This window comes from Ctenopharyngodon idella, chromosome 12, assembly GCF_019924925.1.
Source record: "Ctenopharyngodon idella isolate HZGC_01 chromosome 12, HZGC01, whole genome shotgun sequence".
In the NCBI taxonomy this organism is placed as follows: domain Eukaryota; kingdom Metazoa; phylum Chordata; class Actinopteri; order Cypriniformes; family Xenocyprididae; genus Ctenopharyngodon; species Ctenopharyngodon idella.
The window spans coordinates 3,505,985-3,529,082 of NC_067231.1; the positions used below are offsets into that span (position 1 = coordinate 3,505,985).

Sequence of the window (23,098 nt, forward strand, 5' to 3'; positions counted from 1 at the left end):
GGACATTTTACTATCCCATGAGGCCATAGGAGAAGATTTGTGAATGATAGTCAAGCGACACAACTGATACTTGTAGGTCCCATGATAATGACAGCATAGCAAAAGTAGTACGTCCAGATTACAGTCATACTAATCACATTGATACTATATATAGAACGGCATGTGCCAATGGCTTCTGTGTGTAAGATGCCATGCCACTTACTGCTTCTCCATAATTGTGTTAATGTAAACACGCTCATTGATCAATAACACATTTTGTCCAATTTTCACCTTAGACCAATCCACATGAAACCAACTAAACAGATTTTTGATTTTTAACTTCTAAGTTTATTTTTTAACTTAATATTTTGTTGGAATTCTCAGTGACTTTTGGTGCAGGTTACATTGTAACCTGTACATGGTGACAAGTGACTGTCTTTATGAGTGAGTCACTGAGTCATTCATTCAACTGATTCATTTAAAACAGTCATTCAGGAACAGAACACCACTGCTGTGTGTTGCTCGGGTATGCGCGATGGTTTAATTTTGCTTTGGTCCCATTTGGAGCTATATAGTGTATTTACAATGTAAGTTGCTCAGCATTATCTATAACTGTTGCATAAAAGGAACATCACAGAGTCGCAGCTGTATTGTCGAATATCGTCACACGGCGACGCCACAGTCCAAGAACATATTCGGAACACTCCTGTTCGTGTGGTATTGCTTTAGTATACTATTTCTTGAAGTTTGACGTAATTTCCTGGTTCATTGCAATCTTTGATTTTATCTTTCAGGATATCACTCTTGCTTAGTAGTTCAGATACGTTATGTCCACACCCTCTGCGTTATTTGCTTAGTCATATGCACTGCCTTTTTCAACTTTCTCAATAAATATTCTTGTTCTTTGTTTGCTGTTCATATATTAGGCAGTGGGAACCTTTTATACCACCCCTGTGTTGTGACCCTGATATGACCATGGACTGGGATTTCTGCATCTGTTTGTACCTGTTTTGTGGTAAGATCAAACAGTGCAACAGTATTCCCATTTTGATGTTCATTGGTTTTTCAAATTGTCACTGTATACAGTAGCACCTGTTGTGGAAATATTTATAATCAAAATGTAAAATGTGTCATTAAAATCCTAATGAATTTGTGTTTATATATTCAGCTGCTTTTGATTATTTGGGTCAAATATGTTAGGCTCCTATTATTTTTTATTGTGTTTCTGTCAAAAAATGTTAAGGGTTGAATGTAGTTGAGATAACATTTATTTGTTAAAAATTAGGTGAAAGACTGCTGCAAATTTGGTGATAGAGCAGGGTGAGCGAGTTCAACATTAATCATGAAGATTTGGGTTTGCAAACATACGTTGTCACAGACAGCCTAGTTTAGTCCCTTTCTATGACAAAGAAAATCACCCATTCAAGCAGGGACAAAAATGTGCTTCTGTACATGTTTTATGACTACAGCTGTTTTTGACTACTTGTTTAATGACTACAGCTTAATGACTACAGCTGTGGATCCTTAGGTGGCTCTGACAGTTCTAGGAATCATTTTATGCCCAGCACTCTGTAGTTCTTCCTGCCCCTTTTGAATGGCTTCAGACTGAAAACAATGACCAGAAGCCATTGGTTCCTACTTTTGTAACTGCAAAAGTAGTGATAGACTATACATGGTTGTTCACCAGCACAAGTCATCCATGTTCACAGTGTAATGCAGTGGTTGCAGAGCTAGTCTGATTATTTATGATGAGTATTACCATTAGTATTTATTTATTTATTTTTTAAATTTCTAGAAACTGAATATGTAAACTCTCTCCTCGTTGATCAATCCAAGATGGCGGCACTGCTGGCGTATTTGTAGTAGCAAAATTCTTATCAATATACATGGTTGTTTTAATTACAGTCATGATTAAGAATCTGAAAATGCAAGTTCTGCCTCTTAAAATATTCTCAGTACTAAAGTAGATACTATTATTTCAACACATCAGTTTGGCAACTTCCTCATCTGAGCTACCAGTCTTCCTCCTCACATCTCACTTTCAGTCTGCCATCTGAGAAGTCTTTTTCTGTTTGTTTTCACAGTATCAATCAATCATACATGTTGTCTTTAAAAAATCATTAGGACAGGATAATTAATTACACCTAAAATGATTTATTAGGATTAATCATTTAAATTTGTGTGATTAATTAAAATATTCACATGCAGCCAGGCGTTTCATGCCTTTTGCAAGAGATTGCACTATTTCATGTTTTTCATCTCCAGAAAGATCTTTCTTCCTCCCCGTACTCTTTAAAGGTTTCCATTTACCTAAGAAGATCCGGAAAACTATTTAACATATCTGTCTGAGGTTGATCCCAGTATCTAAAAAGATACAAGGAAAAAAAAAAAAAAAACCCAACACTTTCTTGGAAAAACTAAAATCTGAATGTTTATTTTACTGATATCCTACTGATATGTCACTTGCATAATAATTTGGAACACAAGCTGTGTTCCAAATGACGCACTATACACTATGTACTGATGCACTATGTACTCTTCCTGTAGTGTATGAATTTTATAAGGTTATTTTGTCATTCAGCATTGGAGTCTCGTTGCTTCTCCCCCTCCGCTACGTAATTAAAGCTGCGACAGTTGAATGCATGAAGTGTCCAACATTCAACACTTTGTTTTTTCGGTTAATTAAGTGCATCATTCTGGCATTTAAAATGCACTTACAAAACGGCATAGAATATTGCACAAGAACATGAATTGGGATGCACCTACAGTGTATTTTGATAATGTGACAGTGTATTTGAACATTATGACCCGTCAAGCGAATATTGTTGATAATCTCCTAACAAGGCCACATATTAAGGTCTGGGTAACTGGACGGTAAGCAAACAGTCAGTTCTTGTAATCAGCGTGTTGGATGCAGGAGAAATGGGCAGTAATCTGAATTGTTGTGGCAAGGCAACTGCTGTGATGGTTATGGGAGGAATGCATCTCACTGTGCTGCTTATGGGGCTGCATAGCCGCAGACCAATCACCATCAAAAGCGCCTACACTGGACACAAAGTGCTTGACTCTTGCATTGTCAATACAAAATCTTGACTAAAAACTGATGCATCTCTTAATGGAAATAAATGTTGTGATGTTATTTCCATCAAGAGGTGTATCATTTTTTGGTCAAGATCTTGTATTGGCAATGCAAGAGTCAAGCACTCTGTAAAGTCTACTCCAGCACATCCCAAAGACTTTCACTGAATTGCACTTACAATTCATGTGTGAAAATGATTCTTCATGCTCCCTCCCAACCATTCTTTCACAATTTGAGCCTGATGAATCTTGACAATAGCTATGTTCCCATCCACCTATTTGTATGCACAATTTGGGATATTGCATAAAAAAAAAATAAAAAAAAAACGCTGGATGGAAACGGAAAGATGCGCATAAATTCTAAAAATGCGCATAAAAAACTTATGAGCTCAACTGAGTCAGATTTTTTTTTTTTATGCAATATGAAAACATGCGCATATTCTAGGATAGAAACACTTTTACCCAATAAATACCTTGATGTGCATCAAAAAAGACATGTGACTTTGCGATGGGACGGCGTAACTGGACCAACCAGCGGGTCGATCTTATTGCGTCTGAAATGCTGTTTTGGTCATTCTGCCTGAGCAAAGTCTGTTGTTAAAGTGGTTCAGTATAATTCCATCCCTCACACGATTGAGTTCACAGGCATCTAAATGCAAGATAACATGACAGCATTTATTGCATTTCAGTTGCTTTGAGGCACAACTATACAGCAATTATTATATACAGTGGCTTCTATTTGTCACGATCACCGTCTGTTCCTGTCAGTTCCTGGACTCCATTTCCCATAATCCTCCCTGCCAATCACATGCACACTCCACACCAATCACCTGTTGCCACATACAGCTTAGCACACTACCTGGACTATAAAAGACTCACACACACACCACCTGATTGTGAAGTCTTGTTAACCATTGTTGCAATTCTGAGCGTTTATATCCTGTCTGCCTGTTTGTTACCAATCCTGTCTGTTACCCGTTGTCGACCCGTTGCTGCCTACCTTTGATCCTTGCCTGGTATTCTGTTCTGTGAGTGTTTTCTGCCTGCCCTGAGTATTGCCTGTATCCTGACCACGATTCTGCCTGTCCCTGCTGTTCCTGTTTGCCCCTGCTTTGACCCTGCCTGTACGACCACGCTCTTTTATAATAAAGCTAGCAAATGGATCCCCGCCTGAGTCTCGCTTCGTTACACTATTGCAGGAACTTCCAACTTAGTGACATTTAGCGCCATTTGATCAGGAAGTGGCGATTTTGTTCTCTTTTTCCGCAGATGTTTTATGCAAAATTCCAAATTTGTTAAATTTAAATTTGCAACTTTGGATAGAAACATAGCTATTGTCATCCTGAAATATGGCCATGATGTGTAGCTAAATTTTATATATATATATATATATATAGATGTGTCTGTTTCACTGGCCTCCAAACGGATGCATGCCAAACCCTTGTTTCCCACATTTCTATGCTGATTTGTGGGATTTCGTCCAAAGACACATACCATTTCACAGTCTGGTGGTAAGAACTATTTAGGTTGTTGTGATCTTTTATCTTTTTAGTAGTCTTATTTGAGGTTTTGATGACGCAAAGTCTCCCTGGATTTCCTCATGTAAATTTTCAGTGTGTACATCGCGATACTCCATATTTAACTAATATTTTTAAAGTAAATACTAGCTACAGCAATTCTGTTATAAATAGGGTGGCTAATGAGTCTTATTTCTTATTAGTTTATGCATTTGAGAAATGACAGGTTGCTGCACCTCTCGTAGTTCCTCTGCTGGTAAAGGACTGAGTGGTTCCTGAAACAGTGCCTGAAATGGGGATTAGTTTCTGCAAGGGATTGTTTTACCTGTCACAGTTCATAGTTCAGTTTGGGCGTTTACATATAGCCCAATGGTTATATATAGAACAACACCTGTTTGTTTGTTTCTTTTGGCACAGTCAACTATCATAAGTGGACTTTAAAAATGTACACGGCAAAAACAATAAAACAAATGGGGTAAGAAAAATAAACTTGTTTTCCCTTTGAATTACTTTTTAATTTTTCTTGCCCCATTAGCAGCTCTTGTTTTAAGCATAATCAAGATTTCTTATCATATTTTATTTTGCATTTCCAGTAAATGTTTATTGATTTAAAAATGTTTTTTTTTGCAGTGTAAGATGTGATTTTTTTGTTTTCTTTTTACACCTCATGTTTTCTGAATTATCATCATAAGTTTTTGGTTTTTCAAAACATTGGCAGTCTTAGCAGACTGACCCTAAAAATGTACATTTGTATGTGTTGGTCTTAATTTGCATCATTCAGCATTTCAGTCAGTGCTGACGTTCAACATCGATCCTGTGACCTGGAAATACTTCACGAGAAATAATGATGCTGGCTTTGGCTACAGAGTCATACAGAGAGATGCATCTAGGTGAGAGAAACACAGATTACTCCATATATAAACCTCTTTTTTATTTATGTTTTAAATATTTTATATACAAGTGACTATCCCACACAATCCCAGAACTATCTGAATCTCATTTTTTTGACTGTGTACAATGATCTATATATAGGGAGGTTTGATTGTTAAATTGATTTAAATCGACCCAATGCAATTTAAACATTAACAATATTTGAAACCTAACATGTTTTTCTTCACTTGTCCATAGTTTGCTTGTAAGTGATCCTTTAGTACAATACAGCCATAATGGAAGAGGACAAGTTTATAGCTGTGCCGTTTCAAATGAAACTTGCCTGCCGGTGAAAATTAATGGTATTTACTAGTCATATTTCATATTATACACATTATAAGTCTGTTTTGACCTGTAAAATCTAATGATTATATTTATGCATTGAAAGTGCCTTCTGAAGCTGTTAACATGTCTCTTGGACTTTCTATGACTAAGGATACACAATCTTCTAATTCAGTGGTAAGCTAAATGCTCATCCTGACACACACGCAAAAATATATATATACAGATGCCTTGTGCTAATGGTATATATAGCACTTTATACAATAGATTGTTTAAAAGTAAGCAGTTTTACAGTATTAACCACAAAAAACAGTGTCAGTGTCTCATTTCATTAGAAGTACAGCTTGATTTTGTGCTATAAAGTGGCTCTCCAGTGTGTTCATGTTTTTACTCACGGATGTCTCGACAGACTGAACAAAAGAAATAAACTGGAGAATATTTTAGCATGAAAGAAGGCGGAGCCTCAGCGATTCCTACCAATAATGTTATCATCACGGACCAATTGTAGTTTGAAGGTGTTTACCAGCCAGAGCGAACTTTTCCTGAAAGTTCACTTTGGCAAGCTGTTTCAAACTCCCAAAACTGAACTTTGTTTTGGCCTGATTTTGTTCGAAATGAAACGTTCTTCGATTTCGCTTGAAGTATATCGGGGCCTAGACTATACTACAGGCTATGTGAGACTATAGTTTGAATTAATCCATTGTCTTTGCATGACACATTGATATTACAGTACAGAATGGCTCTTTCGACATTATCCTGAACATTGTATAAGCATTAGATTCATGTGTCATTGAATGGAAGATAGGCTCTCGGAAGTGCAAAATCATTTTGATTTTCCTGATGTCCTGAATCCTTCCCATAAATATCAGTTTATAGGCTTTCATAGACAACCTAGGAAGTCAGAGAAGGTGTGTGTTTTTATTTATTTATTTATTTTAAGTTTCGTTACAAGCTGTTCACACAGTGGCAATAAAAAAAATTGATTAATACGTAATTCTTACATATTGCCCCTTTAATTTATATAAATTTTATACATTGCTCCTCGCAGAACAGGGAAAAAAGCTTCATAATACTACAGTGTTTGACATGCTTATGGATAAAATGAAAAACTCTCACTCTCCTGTGGTCCTCAGGTCTGTGGTCCAACAATTCCTAAGGACTGCAAGATAATTACTACCCTCAATGGTATGTGCTTTAATATCAGTGGAAACAATGTGGTGAGTGAACCTATACCAAGTGCTTTGAGAAGTAAGTCAAATAAAGAATTACCTAATGTTCTTTTCTAGCTATTGCTTTTTTTTTTTTGATAATCTAATCATATGCTCATTTTCTAAAACTCTTCATTCACAGGCTGCCCTCTTGAAATAGATATTGCTTTTCTAATGGACGGCTCTGATAGTGTAGAAGACCCAGATTTCATTAAAATGAAAACTTTTGTCATAACAATAATCCAGAGTTTTTCCAAGTGCAATTCTCAGGTATGATTATATGTTTTGATGATTCCAGAAGGCTAATTTTTACCTTCAGATACTCCACAGCCCACCACCAATTTAGACAGGAACATACCTTCTGATCTGCACAGATTTTTATGTGTACAGTATGTGTGTGTGCTTATTTTTTATTTTTTATTTTTGTCTTATAGTTTGCTGTTGCACAGTTCTCCACTGGTTATGAAATTCACTCCAAGTTTGAAACAGTCAAAGACATTAATTCATGGAGGACAAGAATAGAAGAGATAAAACATCAAAAAGGATGGACCTACACTGCAAAGGCTATAAATAAACTTATGTATGTCACCTCTAATGTTATCAACATTCAAGTATCTCAAAGTGCCTCTTCAAAATATATTAGTGCAAAGTTCATTTTCAAATCTGACATTTAGTTCTTTTCTATGTTCGAATATAAGCACAATAAGGGGATGTTTGGGTGGTTTGGATAGAAAAACAGTATTGTGTTTCTGAGTTTGAAACAGCAACACCTATAAGAAATAAAGCACATGAACAGCTGTACCACTGCTGCACACTGAAGAAAAAACAATGGTGTAGAAACAATTTTTACTCAGAAATTGCTAGTCAGTTTGATAATTACTTACCAAAAAAAAAAAAAAAAAATAGAGAAAAAACACAGCAAGTGACACATTGAAATAAATGTAAAAGACTGTAAAAGAATGTAAAAAAGACTGAAATAGTTATTTTCTTGTAAAATGTACTGCAGCAATCTGTTTTATTTACAACTTTTTTTTATTTTTTATAGTGTATATGTGACTGCAATGCTGATTTGTTACCTTCAAATGCTTTTCTTATTTCCAATGTACAGGGATGAGCTTTTCATAACTGAAGGAGGGATGAGGCAATCAGCAATTAAAATCTTAATTGTTATCACTGATGGTAGATCAAATGATGAACCTCATCTCAAAGGTGCTATTGAAAAGGCAAAAAAGAAGAATATCATCCGATTTGCTGTTGGGGTAAGATTGATTCAGTACACAAAACTTGGGTAACAACAAGGTTAACATTTGTTAACATTAATGCATCACCTAACCTTAACAATGAGCAATACATTGTTACAGTATTAGTCTTTGTTCATGTTAGTTCATTGCTAGTTCATTATAGCTCAGTTCCAATAAGTAAGAGATAATCCATGGCTAGCTGTACATTAAACTATTTTAATGCACAAATTGGAGGCAGAGAACCACCCTACGCGAAGCGGAGTGCATTAGTTTAATGCACAGCTAGCCGTGGATTATTCCGCTTATACCATGGTCATATGCCAGTTGATTGAATACATTTAACATTTATTTGAATGAATTAGCCTATCGAGAGAGAGAGAGAGAGAGAGAGAGAGAGAGATGTGTGTGAATTATCTGCGTCTGTTCAACGTCTCTCTATAATTGAAGCTATGAATTGAATTACTTCAAAAACAGCAACAATACCACCTCCTTTAATAGAAGTCATGTTGCAGTGTTGATAAAGTTTCTGTGTTCCTAAATGTTTCTGTGTAAGCAGTGCGATCTCTGATCTGTGACATTCTGATATGTGACGCTTCAATGCGCTAATATAGAACGATGATTAAACTGACTTGGAACTACCTGTGCTTTAAACGGTTTTATTGCACACCTTCCAGGCAATCAGAATTGAGTATTCAGACAGACCATGAACTAAGATCAAGAACAATCAAGAAATGTTTTTTTTTTTTTTTTTTTTAAGTTGTTTTTAAATTGTTAGTCTATATTAGCTAATGTAGTTAACTAATGTTAACAAATGGAACTTTACTGTAAAGTGTTACCACAACTTTTGTTGACTACTTTTAGTGTACTTTATGATGCTTTTGTGTTTTTTTCTGAGCTTGAATGCTCTAGTCCCCATCCATAAACAGTTACCAGTACAGTGTTCACAATTTCACAGTAAATGATGACAAAAATGTTGTTTATGGGTGAACTAATCAGTCAAGAAAGTGTAATCTTCAGATGATTTTTACTTATTTTATCTTTGAACCAAACAAGATATAATAAGATGAAATGTTCGAATTACCTAAAAATGCCTGTATTGTCTTTTCAATTATCAAAGATTGGCGAAGCTTTTGATGATCCCCGCACAAAACGACAGTTAGAAACTATTGCATCTGCTCCTGTTGCTAAACACGTGTTTAACGTGACTGACTTCGATGCATTGGACAGTATCCGTGAACAACTGGAAGAGAACATTGCAATCGAAGGTATGTTTACTGATAAAAGCAAATAAATGAGAGAAAACTGTAGATGAAAGAAATAAGGGAATTTGACTGGACAAGTGCTGAACAATATAAACTTTATATTTGGCATTTGCTATGGCCAAAATCACAGCCATGCTGATATTCATTATAACAGCATTGTCATAAATGTGATATTGCTTATGGTATGATCTTAGATCATATTAACTTTTTATTATTACATTTTTCATGTAATAGTGTTTTTTTTTTTTTTTTTTCTCAGGAGTCCAATCCACTGGTGATTCTGCTAAAATGGAATTTGCTCAGGATGGATTTAGTGCAGTGTTTACATCAAGTGTAACTAAATACTTCAAGTCATCTTTAGGAAACAATTTTTTATTTAGCAATAATTTAGGCAGCCAACAATGCAATGGATAGAAGTATCACTCAACTCAGATTCAAGAATATTTTACATATGCACATACATATAATACATATAATGCATATAATAGTTAAATGTTACTGAATAGGTCAATAATAGTTTTGGGATAATAAAGTTTTTTTATATATATTTTTGAAATAATTCTCTTCTGCTCACTAAGGCTGCATTTATTCAATCAAAAATATATTAAAACATTAACATTTTCAAATATTATTACAATTTAAAATAATTGTTTTGTTTTCTTACATTTAAATACAATTGAACCATTTAACCAGTCTTCAGTGTCACATGATCCTTCAGAAATCATTCTAATATGCTGATTCAGTGCTCAGCTTCTTATTAGTCAATAATAAACAATATCAAAATGATAGCAAAAGGCTATAGCTGAAAATACCAAGATAGAAAAGTGGCGTAGAGGGTAAAACAAACAAACAAACAAGCAAACAAATACAAACCTCTTTGTTTAGGTAAGCCTGATCATGAGTTCTGTGGGAGCTTTCCAAGGGATGGGCGGATATCAAGAACAGTATCAAAATGACCATTCATCAGAATTCCATGTGGGAAGTGAACAAGATAGTTACTTAGGTGAGACCCTGCTCAAACAGACTAAAATACATCAAATTTGCCATACATTTATTGAGGTCATCTACAATCCAAATATAAAAGGATACTGTAGTTCAACCAAAAAGTAATATCATCATCATTTACTTCAAGCCCATACAAATACAAAGAAGAATATTCTAGGGTATTTCTGAGTTGCTTTTTCCACATAAAAGCATGTTGTGACCGGTGGTTGTCTAAGGGTGAGTAAATGATGGATCTTTTTTGAGTGCACTATTTCTTTAAAGATTTGATTATCCAAATGTTTTTTAAAGGTTATTCAATGACAATAGCAACACGATCTAAAAAAAAGTTTGTGATTATGGGAGCACCAAGATACAGGCATAAAGGACAAGTGAGCGTTTCACTAATTGGAGTTAACGCAACTAACCTGCTGATGGAGTCACCCAAGGTACCCAAGCGAATATTCCACCAATGTTATTTTCTATCGTAACCTGATTACGATAAGTTGTCTGATAAAAAAAAAAAAAAAAGGACAGTACTTGAATTGTAACCTAGTTTTGTCTGTTTTGCAATGTATTGGGCGTTGTATTTTGTTGTACCGTTGTCAGGTGTTCTAATAGCATACAGTGGGCATATGATTTGATTCTGAACAGACATTTTCTTTTTTCTTAGTCTCAGATTGGTTCATACTTTGGAGCCGAGGTCTGTGTGGTTGACCTGAACTCTGACACAAAAACAGATCTTCTATTAATATCTGCACCAACGTATATAGACTCCCATTCTGAAGGCAGAGTTTTTGTGTACTTTTATTCTCGGCAGGTATAAAATATCAGTTTCAGATTCTTTTAGACTTTATTTTGTTTTTTAAAACTTTAGAGAACTCTTTGTGCTTTTTCTGCTTTGCAGCCATACTTCACTTTTTCTGGGGTGCTGGTGGGCATGGCAGGTCAGAGGGGTCGGTTTGGCTCTTCTCTGGCCAGTCCAGCAGATCTGAATGATGATGGTTTCATGGATGTGCTGATTGGAGCTCCTTTAGAGGATGATGGACAGGGCAGCATCTACATCTTCAATGGCGGAATAGATCAAATAAATCCCACATATTCACAGGTCTGCCAATTTTAGTACCTATAGCATTGTTCCTTAATTTGCAGTTTTAACCTTTTGTGGAGTGCCATTTATATACCATTCCTTTATGACCTTTGGCTTGTACTTCTCCCCTAAAACAGTTCCTTTTCCTCTTGTTCTTTGTGTGATGTTAGAGAATTGCTGGATCATCTGTGCGCTCAGGTTTACAGTTTTTTGGACTAGCTCTGAGTCAGTCCTCCCTAGATCACAGTGGAGACAGTCTGCCAGATATTGCTGTTGGATCAAAAGGAGCCGTTTTGCTTCTTAGGTACAGTACTTCTTGAGACTTCAGTATACAAAGGTTCCAAAAGGGCGGTTTCGCAGTGATGCCATAAAAACCTTGCCTAAAGAACCTTGCAGTGAACAGTTCACAAAAGAATTATTTTTCTTATTGTGAAGAACATTTTAAATATCTAAAGAACCATTTTCCTCTATAAAGAAACTTTTGTGCGGTGGGAATGTTCCATGGATTTTAAGAATGTATTTACACACTCATTCTTATCTAACAGAATGAACTGATTAATTACTAGTAAACATGCACTAAATTCACAGACAGTAACATACAGAACTCATGTCTATTCATTCGTTGTTTTGGAAATGTGTATTTTCCTACAACATCCAGGTCCAGACCAATAGTGTCTGTGGATGTAAAAGTAACATACAGCCCATCTAAAATCTCAACCAGTGAAGCAAACTGCACCAGGCCACTGGAAAACACCTTGACGGTGTGCTTCAACATGAGTGGATACAAACACGCTATAACAGGTTCCTCCAAATTTTATGGCAGACTTTGTTATTTTCAATAAATAATTTTAACAAAAATATCATAAAATGTTATTCAATGACATTTCCAGATTTGGCTGCAAATATTAGCTATACATTAAAGCTGGATGCCAAGCGATTTAACCACCGGGCATACTTCTTACCCAAAAATCGTGTCCTCAGTAATGTTGTAAATGTTAGACTGGAGGAGGTGTGCAAAGACCATCCTTTCCTCATAGAGGTAAGTCATGTATTTTGTGGCAGCAAACAAGCCGTTTCTAAATCTACAATATACAAACCCGATTCCAAAAAAGTTGGGACACTGTACAAATTGTGAATAAAAAAGGAATGCAATGATGTGGAAGTTTAAAATTTCAATATTTTATTCAGAATACAACATAGATGACATATCAAATGTTTAAACTGAGAAAATGTATCATTTTAAGGGAAAAATAAGTTGATTTTAAATTTCATGGCATCAACACATCTCAAAAAAGTTGGGACAAGGCCATGTTTACCACTGTGTGGCATCCCCTCTTCTTTTTATAACAGTCTGCAAACGTCTGGGGACTGAGAAGACAAGTTGCTCAAGTTTAGGAATAGGAATGTTGTCCCATTCTCTTCCTCTTTATGATGCGCCAAATGTTTTCTATGGGTGAAAGATCTGGACTGCAGGCTGGCCATTTCAGTACCCGGATCCTTCTTCTACGCAGCCATGATGTTGTAATTGATGCAGTATGTGGTCTGGCATTGTCTGGCATTGTGAAAATGCAAGGTCTTCCCTGAAAGAGACAACGTCTGGATGGGAGCATATGTTGTTCTAGAACTTTGATATACCTTTCAGCATTGATGGTGCCTTTCCAGATGTGTAAGCCACACACACTCATGCAACCCCATACCATCAGGCTTCTGAACTGAGCGCTGATAACAACTTGGGTTGTCCTTGTCCTCTTTAGTCCGGATGACATGGCGTCCCAGTTTTCCAAAAAGAACTTCAAATTTTGATTCGTCTGACCACAGAACAGTTTTCCACTTTGCCACAGTCCATTTTAAATGAGCCTTGGCCCAGAGAAAACGCCTGCGCTTCTGGATCATGTTTAGATGTGGCTGCTTTTTTGACCTATAGAGTTTTAGCCGGCAACGGCGAATGGCACGGTGGATTGTGTTCACCGACAATGTTTTCTGGAAGTATTCCTGAGCCCATGTTGTGATGTCCATTACAGTAGCATTCCTGTATGTGATGCAGTGCTGTCTAAGGGACGAAGATCACGGGCATCCAGTATGGTTTTCCGGCCTTGACCCTTTATGCACAGAGATTGTTCCAGATTCTCTGAAACTTTGGATGATATTATGTACTGTAGATGATGATAACTTCAAACTATTTGCAATTTTTCTTTGAGAAACTCCTTTCTGATATTGCTCCACTATTTTTCGCCGCAGCATTGGGGGAATTGGTGATCCTCTGCCCATCTTGACTTCCGAGAGACACTGCCACTCTGAGAGGCTCTTTTTATACCCAGTCATGTTGCCAATTGACCTAATAAGTTGCAAATTGGTCCTCCAGCTGTTCCTTATATGTACATTTAACTTTTCCGGCCTCTTATTGCTACCTGTCCCAACTTTTTTGGAATGTGTAGCTCTCATGAAATCCAAAATGAGCCAATATTTGGCATGACATTTCAAAATGTCTCACTTTCAACATTTGATATGTTATCTATATTCTATTGTGAATAAAATATAAGTTTATAAGATTTGTAAATTATTGCATTCCTTTTTTATTCACAATTTGTACAGTGTCCCAACTTTTTTGGAATCGGGTTTGTACATACAGCTCTGAATAGTTTTAGCATGTTAATGGATTGATGGATATGACAATGTTAATGTATTTAATGTATTTCATTATTTGCCACTGAGACAAATAATGAGAAAGAACCAAATAGCATATCACAGCTATGCAGATGACACCCAGATTTACCTTCCCCTGTCACCTAACGACTACAGCCCCATTGACTCCCTGTGCCAATGCGTTGATTAAATTAAACAATTGGATGCGCCTAAACTTCCTTCAGTTAAACAAAGACAAAACTGAAGTCATTGCATTTGGAAACAAAGATGAAGTTCTCAAAGTGAACACATACCTTCACTCTAGGGGTCAAACAACTAAAAATCAACTCAGGAATCTTGGTGTGATTTTGGAGTCAGACCTGAGTTTCAGTAGCCATGTAAAAACAATAACTAAATCAGCATATTATCATAAAATATTGCAAGAATTAGATGCTTTGTCCCCTAGTCAAGAAACTTGTTCATGCTTTCATCACCAGCAGGGTGGATTATTGTAATGGACTCCTCACTGGCCTTCCAAAAAAGACCATAAGACAGCTGCAGCTCATACAGAACGCTGCTGCCAGGATTCTGAGCAGAACCAGAAAATATGAACACATTACGCCAGTCCTCAGGTCCTTGCACTGGCTTCCAGTTGCATTTAGAATTGATTTTAAAGTACTGTTACTTGTTTATAAATCACTCAATGGCCTAGGACCTCAATACATTGCAGATATGCTCATAGAATATAAACTTAACAGATCACTCAGATCATCAGGATCAAGTCACTTAGAAATGCCAAGGGTTCACTCAAAGCAAGGAGAGTCTGCTTTTAGCTGTTACGCCAGCCGCAGCTGGAACCAGCTTCCAGAAGAGATCAGATGTGCTCCAACAGTAGTCACATTCAAATCCAGACTCAAAACATATCTTTTTATCTATGCATTTACTGATTGAGCACTGTGCTATGTCTGAACTGTTTGCACTTTATTTTATACATATTATCTTTTTATTCTTTTAATTCTTTTTCTTGTTTTTATTTCATTTTTATTTCCATTTTTATTATTATGTATTTGGTTCTTCTTTATGTAAAGCACTTTGAATTACCATTGTGTATGAAATGTGCTATACAAATAAAATTGCCTCGCCTTGCCTATTTGGTCTTGGCGGACTAAAACTGCTATGCCGCTGCTGTTGCAGCAACTGTGGACTTGCTTTTGGCAATAGATACAGAGACATGCTTCTGTGAGATTGTAAAATGTGCTGCAGTTGCTGCATGAATAGGCATACATAAATCTCATAGCAGATTTAGACAAGTGGTGCTGAGGGAGGTGGAGGGTTTAAGAGGAACTGAAAGAAAACTAATTTAATGTTGAACAAGCTCATTGGCTGCAGAATAAGCAGACGCCAATCATCTTGTGCCGTGTAGTTAAATATGTGATTGCTAGCAGATTCAATGTAAAGGACCTATCAGTCTGTGCTATCTAGAGATTCATGTGTATGTATGTAACAACTTATAAATTGTCCAGTCTTGTACAGGGGATCCTCTCAACCCACTGCTTAATGATTTAATGTTCACTTTTGAGGGTCTGCCCTCCCAAAGTCTGGAGAACATAAAGCCTGTTCTCTTACCCTGGATAAAGAACACTACCGAATGGATGGTAAGGGACACATATTTAAAGTAAACCTATACTGTCATAAAGTGAGCCCTTCATATATGAAGTTGCTTTGCTGTAATATCCTTAGACTTTGTATTTCTTTTACACATACATCATACTGTTATTCAATACAGAATTAGTTGTCAGTATTAGTAGTAGACCTACATTAGTAGTAGAAACATTTCAGTACCGTGAAATAGTGTGAGCAAATTTACACTCACCGGCCACTTTATTAGGTCCACCATGCTAGTACGGGGTTGGACCCCCTTTTGCCTTTAGAACTGCCTTAATTCTTCATGGCATAGATTCAACAAGGTCCTGGAAACAGAGATTATGGTCCATATTGCTTGAATCAGAGATCTTGTTCCATATGACATGATAGCATCACACAGTTACTGCACATTTGTCAGCTACACATCCATGATGCGAATCTCCCATTCCAGCACATCACAAAAGTAAATGTGGAGCCCATTTGAGTATAGTGAACTCATTGTCATGTTCAGGAAACCAGTTTTATATGATTTGAGCTTTGTGACATGGCACATTATCCTGTTGGAAGTAGCCATCAGAAGATGGGTACGCTGTGGTCATAAAGGGATGGACATGGTCAGCAAGAATACTCAGGTAGGCTGTGGCGTTTAAACGTTGCTAACTTGGTATTAATGGGCCTTAAAGTGTGCCAAGAGAATATCCTCAATGCCATTACACCAGCAGAGCAGTCTGAACCTTTAATGCAAGGCAGGATGGATTCATGCTTTCATGTTGTTTACGTCAAATTCTGACCCTACCATCTGAATGTTGCAGCAGAAATCGAGACTCATCGGACCAGGCAATGTTATTTCAATCTTCTTTTGTCCAAATTTGGTGAGCCCATGTGAATTGTAGCCTTAGTTTCCTGTTCTCAGCTGACAGGAGTGGCACCTGTGTGTCTTCTGCTGCTGGAGCTCATCTGCTTCAAGGTTCAACATGTTGTACGTTCAGAGATGCTCTTCTGCAGACCTCGGTTGTAAGGAGCGATTATTTGAGTTATTGTTGCCTTTCTATCAGCTGGAACCAGTTTGGTCATTCTCCTCTGACCTCTGGCATCAACAAGGCATTTTCACCAACAGAACTGCTACTCACTGGATATTTTCTTTTTCGGACCAATCTCTATAAACCCTAGAGATGGCTATGTGTGAAAATCCCGGTAGATCAGCAGTTTCTGAAATACTCAGACCAGACCGTCTGGCACCAACAACCATGCCATGTTCAAAGTCACTTAAATTACCTTTATTCCCCATTCTGATGCCCAGTTTGACCTTCAGCAGATCGTCTTGACCATTTCTACATGCTTAAATCCATTGAGTTTCTGCCATGAGATTGGCTGATTAGATATTTGTGTCAACGGGTAGTTGAACAGGTGTACATGATAAAGTGGCCAGTGAGTGTAAATGGGAATATATGTAAAAAAAAAAAAATGTCTTATTTTTATTCTAACCTCATATTTCAGTTAGATTATGAGATAAACTGTGGATCAGACAAACTTTGTGTTGACAACCTCAAAGTGGACTTCAACTTTGATGGGTAAGTTAATGGTGATGTCACAAGTTAATTTCTGCACAATTGTCATCAAACATAATTCTTTAACACTCTTTAACACCCAACAGCCATTGGTCAGATGGTCATACAGTATAGTCTCGCCCTAAAATTGGTGCAGTTTAACTCTGTGTCTCCTTTCTTTCTGTGATCCAGATCTACAAATATAGAGGTTGGGATAATGCAGATGGTCAACATGACAGTGTTTGTAGAGAACAGAGGAGAAAACTCATACAACACTCTCTTCACCCTAATCTACCCCTTTGGACTTTCCTACAGGAGAATTATGCCTCGAGTGGTAAGGCAGGATGAAGTTTATTGCATGTGGGGTTAAAAACAGCAAGTGAAGTTCATTGTTTAACATTACAAAGAGCAAGTTTAGTAGTTAAAGTACATGTAAAAAAAAAAAAAATATCCATGCATTTTTTCAAACTGCTTGTCCAATATAGGGTTGCAGGGCTGCTAGAGCTTAAATAAAGTATTATACAGTAGGCTGCTACAGTATATTATCAAGAACCCCATTTTTTCCTGTTTGTGAGCAGGGCAGAGTGGATTGCCGTTCTTTAGATGGCATGCAAGGAGTTTCAGCAGGGGAGATGAGCTGTCGGGTCAATAACCCTCTATTCCCAGAAAATGCTTCTGTGAGTCAAAATCTATGTGAAAAGACACACAAACAGATGCAGAGAGGTCCAAAAGTCAGAGACCAAATCTGGGATTTAAAATCTGCTTTAAACTTGGAAATTGTTTTATTGATATTTTTTAAAAATGTTAAACAAATGTTATGACATAAAATTGAAGAAAGATTCTGTGTTGTTCCTGTAAATTTGTTGACCATGTGATATTCACTTTGGCTACATTCACACTCAGTTTTTGGGATTGACAACTGCATTTACTTACAGGTATGAGTCTCGAAATGTCCCGTTCAAATAGCAACTTACAGTAGCATCTCGAATACTGTCTTTATGAACGTGCAATGGGAGTCAAGCCTGTATTCTCTTAGCAGGAACCATAGCGACACTGACCAAAGTAATATCAAAGATGACAATGTCCATAAAACCGAAATGTCTTATTAACTTTGATTGGTCGATACGTCAGTCAATCTGAATTGAGATTCTTTGTCTGTATTGAGTACTAGAGATTTGAAAAAGTTTCTATAGATCTATGTACTAGAGATTTGAAAGTTTTAAGTCTAAGGGGTGGAGCTCAGACTCCCACTGACCTTGTTGATGTCTGAATAAATTCTGATTGGGTAAACCTTTCACCACTAGTGGTTTCATATCAAAATTAGTTTGAGACCTATGGTAAAGAGTTCACCACTGGCTCTCCACTGACTTTTGGACCCTAATGTATAGATACACGTCGAAATGTTTTTTAAGCATCATCTTTGTTTTTAAAATGTTTTATAACGAAAAATTCTTACCTTATTCTTCTAGGCAGCGTTTGACATTATTTACAGTATTAACAAAGAAAGCCATTTTGACCAAAAGGTGACATTCAGTGCATCTGTTACTAGGTATGGTGTTAATTTTTACTTCTATAACCGAGTATAGTCTACGTCAAATGTATATGAATTATATTGACATGCACAAACCCAAATGTTCTGTCATTTCCAGTGGCAATACGAATCACTCTGAAAACAGTGAACTATTAAAAATAAGAAACATCAGTGTAAAACATGCAATCTATGTTGCCTTGTTGAGGTCAGTGCTTCTTTTTGCTATGTAGTATGATTAGAATGATGTTTTTGCTATTTGTTATTTTGCTTTTCTCTCATCTCTATTCATAACCTCATCTACAGTATTCTGCTTTTCTCCTAAAGACATACAGATTCCAGCATTTACATAAATTTTACAAGTGGGAAAAACAATCTGGAAAAACCAGTGAAACAGATATTGGAGGTAAAGATGCTTCTTTAGACATAGAATAAAGCGTTCCTCTAGGTAACACTTTATTGTTTTTACATGTACTTACTATAGTAATAATAGTAAATTATGCATAATTAGTAACTAACCCTAGCCATAACGCTATAGTAAGTACATGTACTGTAGTTAATAAATATTACTGTAATGTTATTACAACGTAACTACATCACCTTAAAGGAACACTCCACTTTTTTTGAAAATAGGCTCATTTTCCAACTCCCCTAGAGTTAAACAGTTGAATTTTACCGTTTTCGAATCCATTCAGCTGATCTCTGGGTCTGGCGGTACCACTTTTAGCATAGCTTAGCATAGTTCATTGAACCTGATTAGACCGTTAGCATCTTGCTCAAAAATGACCAAAGAGTTTCGATATTTTTCCTATTTAAAACTTGACTCTTCTGTAGTTACATCGTGTACTAAGACCGACGGAAAATGAAAAATTGCGATTTTCTAGGCCAATATGGCTAGGAACTATACTCTCATTCCGGCTTAATAATCAAGGAACTTTGCTGCCGTACCATGGGTGCAGCAGGTGCAATGATATTATGCAGCGTCTCTCACAAATGTCTCCATGGTTGCGCCTGCTGCAGCCATGGTACGACAGCAAAGTTCCTTGATTATTACGCCAGAGTGAGAATATAGTTCCTAGCCATATCGGCCTAGAAAATCGCAACTTTTCATTTTCCGTTGGTCTTAGTACACGATGTAACTACAGAAGATTAGTAAAGAGTTTTAAATAGGAAAAATATCAGACTCTTTGGTCATTTTTGAGCGAGATGCTAACGGTCTAATCAGATTCAATGAACTATGCTAAGCTATGCTAAAAGTGGTACCGCCAGACCCGGAGATCGGCTGAATGGATTCAAAAACGGTAAAACTCAACTGTTTAACTCTAGGGGAGTTGGAAAATGAGCCTATTTTCAAAAAAAGTGGAGTGTTCCTTTAAAATAAAGTGTAACCTTCCTTTATTTCACCTCACATTAGTACTGAAATAAAATCAGTTGTCAATATCAATAAACCTCCTTCTGTTTATGTCTCTAAGGTGAAGAATGAGTTTAGAGAGCTAAATTTAACCGTTTTCATTCGAGTACCTGTAAAACTGGGAGCTGAAAACATCTGGGCTGACAAAAAGTTGAAGGTAAAAGCAAATGCAAAGTATGAATCAAGGAGAAATAATCAAGAACCAAAGGCCTTTAGTGTCAAATGCTGTGTCTTTATTGTAGTTTATATAATTTTTGTGGTCCAAATTTACATATTTATATACTTAAATTGTCTGTCAATGCTGGACAACATAATGATACTTTTATGGCCGAAGACACAGTTACAAAAATAATCACTTTTGTTCCATGGAAAAAAAGAAAGTCTAGCGAGTTTGGAACAACATGAAGACAAGAATTTTTGGGGGTGAACTATCACTTTAAATGTTTTTTTTTCTTGTAAAAGATTCCAGATTGCTTTAGGGAAGGAGATGAACAGCCCACCACCAGTGATTTTCTGAAAGTGCTCAAAAAGAAAAGAAAAAATGTAGTAGTGAGTTCAATTTTAATTTACTTTTTATTTGAAATTTTCAATTTTGAATAAATGATTTACTTTAAATGTAAATAATTTGTCAAATTAAACATTGTTTGACTTGAATTCATCACTGTTAAACACGCTGTTATGTTTTTTTCTGTCAGGACTGCTCTGTGGCGGTGTGTGCTGTGTTCAGGTGTGATGTGAATCTGATGAGAAATGAAAGAAAGTTCTATAATATCTCTAGCAATGTGAGATCTGGATGGATTGAGCAGGTATCTGAAGTTACAGGGCTTGACATCTTTATTAGAAAAGAGATATCTGCCATTTTAATTACATTATTTATTTTTTTTATAGATCGGTATTCAGTCTGCTTCTTTTGAGTTGGTCAGTACAGCATCTCTGGATTATGATAAAGACAAATATACTTACTTCTCTGATTCTCTCAGCTCTGCAACAGTTTGTGAGGTAATGCATACTTTACCAAAGCCTGTTATAATTTTCCAGCTGATAACATTTATAGCAGACTTTTACATCGTACTGTCTATGCATCTAATAGGATGAAATCTTTGTGAAGGTGAATACTCAGGTGGAAGTCTATGAGGAACCCAGCATCCTGAAGGACGTCATTGGAGGAGTTACTGGAGGACTGTTGATCATCTCATTCATCACAGCCACTCTCTATAAGGTGCAATATACCAGCCTGTTTATAATTCATAAGTAGAGAACTTTAACATAATATATAACATTGTCTTTTCTTTTTCTCTTATAGTCTGGGTTTTTCAAAAGAAAGGCCAAGCAGCGGATGAAGGATTTAACACAAGAAGCTGATGAACTGGAATGTCTAGATAGAAATTAATGCAGAATTGGTTAATTATTATTTTTTTTTTTGCTTTTTTTTTTTTACTTCTAGTGCTTCCATTAAAATGAACAGATGTACAAATAGCAAGTTAAATGATTATAATAATTATGATTAATTTCATGTTTAATCATAATTATTACCCCCACACACACACACATAATTTAAATGTATGTAAATATAAATACTAAGGTGCAGCACAGAAGGTTTTTTTTTTTTTTTTTTTGGTTATAAAATGAATTATTGAGCAAGAACTTAAAAAAAAAAAAAAGAAGTGTTCAATTGTCCTCCTTGTCTCCTTGCCTGGTTCAACATGGTACACTTGAGCATTTTTTATAGTGTACCCTTATAATAACGATTTATATTTTGAGCTGTCGGGCAGGACTTTGCAGAAAAATATTTTTACGTCTTTACGTGGTTCGTCACCATAAAAAAAGAAAAAAAAAAAGAAAAAGACCCGGCTATGATATTGTGTATGTGGGATTGGAGGATGGTGGAGTGTTTAAAGCTGCTTCTTCTTTTTTTTTATTTTTTATTTTTTTTTACAATAGTTGTTTAGAATGTAAACCAGCCATCTAGCTGGCTGCTTTTAATATGGATCTGTCTAAACGACAATCATCTTTGACCTCCTGGGAATCATCCATGGTCAAAACAAAAAAAAACTTAGAATTGCAGAAAGTCTGAGATCAAAAGGGGCACGTATGTCGAACTGCCAACACTCATTCAGACTCACACATTTGACTCACACCACATGTCCATTTTTGCACGCAGTGAAAAATATATCACAGAGCAAGGAGGACAACGTGCTGACAGATAAGCCATAGATGTATACTTTGCTGCCTTGGATATCCCACAATTCTATGCTTTCCATTCTGTGATGGTTGAGCCAACAAATAAAGATGGTGTCTGAAAGTTGTGGTTGGTAGTCAGTTTGTGTGTAAATATGTTTTTGACCAACTTTTCCCACTTCTGATGTCATATCTAGTGAGAAATTGCTATTGTAGTAGTTACATATTTTCTTAGTTATCACCATAGCTCGCTCTATTTTGCTGTAGATCATTAAAGAGCTATTGCCATTTATCGCTTAATATGTGAAGAATATCGAAAACAAAACTAACTTAACTCTAATTTAATGCTTATGCAGCCTCAGTCAGAAGTCTGTCCAAAATCAGTTTCTTGAGCTATTTTACCTTTGTGCACAAGCACTGCCTATGAAGTCGTTGCCTGATAAGACAGTGAGGCAACAAGTCAGCTGCCTAAGTTTTCGGACGCGTTCCAATAAATCCACTGTATGGATTCCACCTTTAAAGCACACTTGTCCAACATAATGACGTAATCCACAAGACTGAGTGAAGTTAGTGAGAGAAGGGCATAAAAAAAGTAGAATG

The 23,098-nt window shown here is 36.3% G+C and overlaps 1 protein-coding gene across 8 annotated transcripts; it reads left to right on the top strand.

Annotated features, from left to right (window-relative positions):
• Positions 1-856: 856 nt before the first annotated feature.
• LOC127523704 (integrin alpha-X-like) lies at positions 857-22,622 on the top strand. Of its 8 annotated transcripts, none has more exons than XM_051914739.1 (30): positions 858-994; positions 5,356-5,464; positions 5,703-5,806; positions 5,893-5,963; positions 6,920-7,034; positions 7,137-7,264; positions 7,429-7,574; positions 8,103-8,253; positions 9,353-9,500; positions 9,757-9,830; positions 10,383-10,500; positions 10,791-10,927; positions 11,152-11,298; positions 11,386-11,586; positions 11,739-11,872; positions 12,227-12,369; positions 12,459-12,607; positions 15,714-15,845; positions 17,332-17,405; positions 17,574-17,715; positions 17,960-18,058; positions 18,851-18,930; positions 19,031-19,117; positions 19,237-19,315; positions 20,382-20,477; positions 20,783-20,869; positions 21,016-21,126; positions 21,209-21,319; positions 21,411-21,539; positions 21,624-22,622. In XM_051914739.1, exons 1-30 carry the CDS (start codon positions 949-951, stop codon positions 21,708-21,710), a joined length of 3,435 nt encoding a protein of 1,144 aa, XP_051770699.1. In that variant the 5' UTR covers positions 858-948; the 3' UTR covers positions 21,711-22,622. The 8 variants fall into 8 exon arrangements, 7 of the variants coding, with proteins under 7 accessions (XP_051770703.1, XP_051770704.1, XP_051770699.1 ...); XM_051914740.1 differs by having other exon boundaries at positions 21,429-21,539; XM_051914741.1 differs by lacking the exons at positions 858-994; positions 5,356-5,464; positions 5,703-5,806; positions 5,893-5,963; positions 6,920-7,034 and having other exon boundaries at positions 7,047-7,264.
• The last annotated feature ends 476 nt before the right edge of the window (positions 22,623-23,098 follow it).